At 48.3% G+C, this 5,734-nt stretch overlaps 1 protein-coding gene across 1 annotated transcript; it reads left to right on the top strand.

The window, feature by feature from the left end:
- Positions 1-520: 520 nt before the first annotated feature.
- On the top strand, positions 521-3,748 carry LOC144114311 (uncharacterized). The gene is made up of 4 exons (XM_077647961.1): positions 521-572; positions 1,064-1,162; positions 1,688-2,155; positions 3,477-3,748. Exons 1-3 carry the CDS (start codon positions 561-563, stop codon positions 2,084-2,086), a joined length of 510 nt encoding a protein of 169 aa, XP_077504087.1. The 5' UTR covers positions 521-560; the 3' UTR covers positions 2,087-2,155; positions 3,477-3,748.
- Positions 3,749-5,734: the final 1,986 nt, after the last annotated feature.

Genomic DNA, 5,734 nt, shown 5'->3' with positions numbered 1-5,734 from the left:
CGCGTTTCTGCGAGGGCCGTCATCAGCCAACGCTGCGTCTTTTAGTTTTGTTACTACCTCAGACAATGGCAGGACGCTCAGAGTGGTGTGTTCTCCAGCTATCCGTGGAGGCATTCGTTTAAAGGCGAGCGGGGTCACGCTGAAAGCTGCATGGCTGCGCGCGTTCGGGCCACCGTATTTGATGAAACGCAAAATGAAAGCGACCGCTCAGCGCAACAAAAGAGAAGCAGTGGAGAGGGTTCCGATTTCAGACCACGAGGCTGCGATTCAGCCTCCCTGCGTGGTCCAAGTCAGCCAAGGCCGCCAGTCAAGTGGCACCTGCTTATTTTTTGTGTCTGTGTGCTTGCCTTACTTGGGCTTCGATCAGGAGTGACGCAGAAAGCGCCGGGCGAAGGGCGGCATTCCTCGCGAATGGCACCCGGGCCGACTGGAAACTGGCCCTTTTGGAAACAAGACAACAGGGCGTTTCTGTAGAACACGTTGGCCGGTCCACTCGCCTCTATAAAAGCGCGCCCTCCGCTGACAGCCATCAGTCTGGACCAGCACACGCCATTGCAAACATGATCGCTCAGGTAAGTTCGGCACCTCATGGCACTGGATTCCCCAAGCCAGGGTGACCCGGGAACGGAGCCACCGAGGCGCGCTCGTTTCCTTCCTCGTCGCTCAAGCAAAGCGTGGCCTAAAACGCTAACCGACCTCTCGCACGCGATGCTGCGTCTTGCGATGGCTACCCACTCGGCGCCTCACCGGCGGGTAGTTTCGTGAGGGCCAGCTTAACAGCACTGTTTGCAATATGACTGTGATTCATGGACGCTGTCTTCGCGCAGCCACTCCTCGCGAGCTTGTTTCTCAGTATCCCTCGTGTTTCCACTGACAGCTAGAGTGTCAAATGTCGCAGATCTCCAGGATTTTTATATTCGACATAATTCAAAACAGCGTAGGGAGTAGACTTCGGTTCCAGAGTGATCTAAAGTGAAGAGTGCACCTTCAGATTATTTCGCGTCAGGCATTAACACTCACTGCGGTCCGCTCAACTATATACATATATATAATTTTTTTTCAGTTGACGGTGGTGCTGGCCCTAGCAGCCGTAGTTTTTGCGGGAGGCTACGGTGGCCACGGACACCATGGTGGTACCAGCAAGACCTACAGGAAACAAAACGTTTGTTCTTTTTTTCTTTTACAGCGCACGTCATTAGTTAAGGTCACAGCCTCAGTGAATGTAGTTCGGCGCACTGAAGAAATGTAGTTTGATCGAAACGCATACAGGTTTAACTGCAGTATGCTTTATCGGGTTTACTGCTTTGCATTCATACTAAAGGAAGAGAAGATCGCGTGTGACAGGTCAGCTTCTTTACAGCATAAACAGACTATGCCGAATGAACTTTTCTAACCAGCGCTTACCACCGCGTATGTACATTTCCTCATAATGGTTTGGCCTTTATCTTAAACTCATTATTTGATATTTAAGCAGCATCACATTAGCACGCAGCTATACCAACTCACCGCTGTTCTATACTTCCCTTCTTCGTGAAAAGAAGTCTTTAACTTCTCCTTCTGTGTGACTACGTGAGAGGGAGAAATGACGTACCTACTTTGCATACTGACGAACTTCAATGCCCTCCTACAATTGCTCCTAGCAACAGCGAAACTCACGTTCAGCGCGCTGTATAATGGTTTTCTTCAGGATCATGGCCACTACAGCTTTGGTTACGACATCGTCAACGGCTACGGCGCCGTCAACGGCCGCCACGAGACCGGTTCGGCGTACGGCCCCGTGCACGGCTCCTACTACCTGGGCGACATCGACGGCCGCCACCGGCAGGTGCACTACGTGGCCGACAAGCTCGGATTCCGCGCCGTCGTCAAGACCAACGAGCCCGGTACCAAGAGCAGCCTGCCGGCGGCCGCACCCTACCACTCGGCGCACGGCAAGTCCGTGCCTGCCTACGGGCATGGTGGATATGGAGGATACGGTGGATACGGTGGATACGGCGGATACGGCGGATATGGCGGTTATGGACACGGCGGATACGGCGGTTATGGAGGCTACGGAGGTTACGGAGGTCATGGATACTACGGTTAGGTCATCCACGTTCCTACAATGTTTCCATGTTTGACGTTGCTGTGAGCCGTCCCGTCTGCTTTTCGTGCCGTAAGTACTGCATAATGGACGGTTATGCTTCCTTTATTTAGGATCTTGGCTGCTTGGCGAAATGTATCTGTATTCGCAGGAGAGGTGCTCAAAAAGACCCCTTGTTTACTGTCTCGCAAATGCTCCGAGCAGGTGAAACTAGCCTCCATGACCTAGCGTTCTTTTTCTCCCTTTCACATGCGGTGAAAATTGCAGGGGCGAAAAGACATCAGCCCCACGCCGCAGCTTATCTTCTCCTTTATATTCTTTCTTGTTAACCTCATCATATTCGCTTTAAGAAAGTTTATTTTTAAGCCAGCTACTGTTAGGCTTTCTGAACTTCAAAGTGCAAGTCGATTTTCCTTCGGCGGGTAAAATTTAAGCCTAAACTAATTAGTTGGGCATACAGTCGCAGCTAGCATTTCTCCACCCTGCTGTCCAGCAAACAAACGTAGATCCATAATCTTTGATGGCTGTTTACTCTCTAAAATTCTCTAGAAGATACGAGAATACAACCTCACTTGTAAGTTTGATAAAACGCGACTCGAGCTATGACTTCTCATGCACATTTTCTTACCTCGAAAAAAGCGAATGCTTATGAACTTCAGTGCAGCCAACGTGTTTATTGCATTCGGCCCGACTCCACCCTTTCCATCAGCGAATAAAGCAAGAATTTCAGCTGAGACAGCTGTAACACTGCAAAGCGCTAGGTTTCATGTACTGCGGGAAAAGTGACCGCATTTTAATGCTTAAAGCCTCACCTAATTGTATACCTAAAAGAATTGTAACGTTTACAACTATCTGGCATATACCGTTCTCCCGTAGTTTTCATTTCATGGTGTTCCACTGATACGGGGTGGCTTCCCTGCTGAATGGGCCCCTGAAACCCACCTTGAACCTCTCCTGTGTGTCAGCCACTCGCGAAGTTACCTGGTTGATGCTGCGTCGTCGCGTTTAAAATGGCACCATTGACCGGTTTTCTTGCACGAGTGGAGTGGAGAGCCCGTTCACGGGCGTCTCTGCAGGAAATAAGAAATATTGCCCCGATGTAAGAGCGCTTTGGCCGGGCTGTGCAGGAGGAGCCTAAAGAGGCGGCAAAGATTAGCAGACATATAGAGACTCCACTGTTAACGAAGAGTGTTAGTGGCCGCAGTTTTTTGTGTGTGTGTGTGTGTGTGGCGAGTGTAAATTTGGGATTCCTTAAACATTGAAAAAAGTGTTTCATAAACTAGGTGCGCAGTGATAAATCCGCCTGAGCAAATGCGGCGTAAAATCGTCAATCACTGCTCTCGCTTCAAGCAAGACCCGTGTCCGCCTTATTGTGCTGTTCCTTGTGTTCCAGACCGCCTCTGGCAGCTTGAGTCTTCTTCCTCACTTCCTCGTCCGAGCTGCTCATGAAAACAGCTAAATGTAATCTAGATGAAGGAAACAGAAGACCTCCAGTGTGCTCGCCCATGTCAAGACGATGACCGACCTTACAACCACCACTTTTTCCTGCTGCTGCTGTTGCTGCTGTCACCTTACCTATGTCCTTGTGATCTTGTGGACTTGATATGTTTCTGTCTGCGCTTGATGTGTGAAACGTGTAAATACATGTACAATATGCTCACAATATGTTCCCGCCGTCTCTGCCTCACTGCACGCTTTAGTCGCTATTTATGCAGACAAAGAACGTCTGCGTTCTTCCCACGTCCGTCTATCTGATAAGCCAACTAACGCTTGCGTAGAGTGACTCCGTTAATGGGATCCGCGCGGCGACTAGGGTTGCGCGCAATGCTTCCAATTGCTGGTCTGTTTGACGTAGCAATCTGACTCCAGTGAATTGCGCCTTTTGTGTGCGCACGCACCCGGCGTATCAATTTTCATCGGTAATGCGGGGCATCGCACGCTTCACTCTTCCCCACAGTTCAGTACAGGCCTGATGAAATAACGACACTTTATTTTTAAAAAAAACGAGAATGATATCAGATGTGAAATGATGCCTAACAATAAGTATTTGAAACAATGTCTCTGCAGCTTCAGCAGTTAGAACTAAAGACACCTTTTTTTGTCATTTCTCTCTTTGTACAGCATAGTGCAACAAAACCTTAAACCTGTAAGAGATACTATTTTATGGTGCTGTGTAGATTTGAACGAAGTAACGAGTAGTTAAATTAGGAAGTGAAAACTGTCGAAGTAATATATGCGCCTAAGTGGCTATCTATATAATCAACCCCGAGGCAAGCAACGACACTGTCTTCCATTAACACATTGGTGAGGCACGAATGTTACCTTGCGCGACGATAGGTTGTTTCTTTAAGAAAAGGGCAAATAACAGTTGGGTTATTAAATTAGTGGTCGTTCTCATAGCAGTCTTGGATTTTAGTTTAAAAAAAAGAGAGTTCGCTGCTTCTGTCAAACAGCTGTTCAAAATTAGGGAATCTGACAGGGTCAACCAATTTTTTTTTCATGCGTCCCTTTCAAAAGAGAAAACTGATTCGAAATATTTCATGACAATGAATAACCGCGGTAAATCGTAAATGGTGTTAACGGAATGGTTAAAAGCGCGCTGAACGATTGATATCCGCAAAATTTAACACTCCTCACAGCTATAGATCAGTCTCAAATTTAACACCTTTGAATGAGCGCTGCGCAAAAAGCAAAAAAAAAGCGCGAAATTAACGGTAGTGTTTGTGCGGACCCCAAATGTTGTGGCACCTTCGCAGACTCCCAACGCTAAGTCACCGCTAAATACACTCTTCAGCACTGACGCTTTAAATAGCTACTGCATGGGCAACGTACTAAAATGTGTTGCACAGTTTATGCTCTTGTGCAACGTATTTGCTCAGAGTGTACTGCAACGAAAGAGGAAAAGTAATCTTCGTAGGGAATCGTAGTTTACTAAAACTTTCTGTAGCTGAACCCCAGCAGCAGCGGTACCTCGGCCTACCATGCGAAATAACCCCGAGTATAGCATGTTAATATATATATATGCCCTCTTAAGATACTTTTCGGTGTCCTCTATGTCCTGTATAGCCGAGGTCATGTTAACGCTCAGCCAGTAATGAAAGATGTGACCTTTTTGCGTCAAGCACTCAGGAATAACTTACTGTTTTTTTCCCTATAGTTGGTATCAAGTAAACTTGTGTGTCAGTAATTACGCAATACGACTGAGCAAAGATTGCTTCACACATTGAGAAATAATAACAAATGGACAAAAGGCCGCGGGCTACGATCGGTCGGTCATGTTCCGTCGTCTCAATCATTAAACGCCAGCACACACCAACGCTAATGCGCACTCAAGCGCCCAGTCGCGGGCGGTGCCTGAGATAGCTTATCTCTGCTAAAAATTGGAGTGCACGGCTGCGCGCGATATCGCTTCAGTCTGGCGAGAAAGCTCCGTCGATCACGGTCGAGCTAAAACAGCCTGTCAAGATGAGGACGGGGTGCAAGCACAGCGGCGGTGAATCTGAGGCGATCGAAGACGGATAAAGGCCCTGCCCACTTCCTGGTGGTCGGGAAGGCCGTCGTGGAAATAAATGCGGCGCGGCCGGTGTTTGTATAACTCGCTGACGCGAAAGGACCGGCGGCCGGACTAGGCGGTCGTCCGAAGCGGCGCTC

The sequence above is a fragment of the Amblyomma americanum genome, chromosome 1, assembly GCF_052857255.1.
Source record: "Amblyomma americanum isolate KBUSLIRL-KWMA chromosome 1, ASM5285725v1, whole genome shotgun sequence".
Taxonomy (NCBI): domain Eukaryota; kingdom Metazoa; phylum Arthropoda; class Arachnida; order Ixodida; family Ixodidae; genus Amblyomma; species Amblyomma americanum.
Note: the sequence above shows the minus strand (reverse complement) of the source record. Positions and strands in the feature narration are given on the sequence as shown.

Bases quoted from the DNA above. Each gene is read 5' to 3' on its own strand.
- LOC144114311 (XM_077647961.1), top strand. The intron at 1,163-1,687 runs GTTTGTTCTTTT...GGTTTTCTTCAG, and splicing joins AGACCTACAGGAAACAAAAC to GATCATGGCCACTACAGCTT.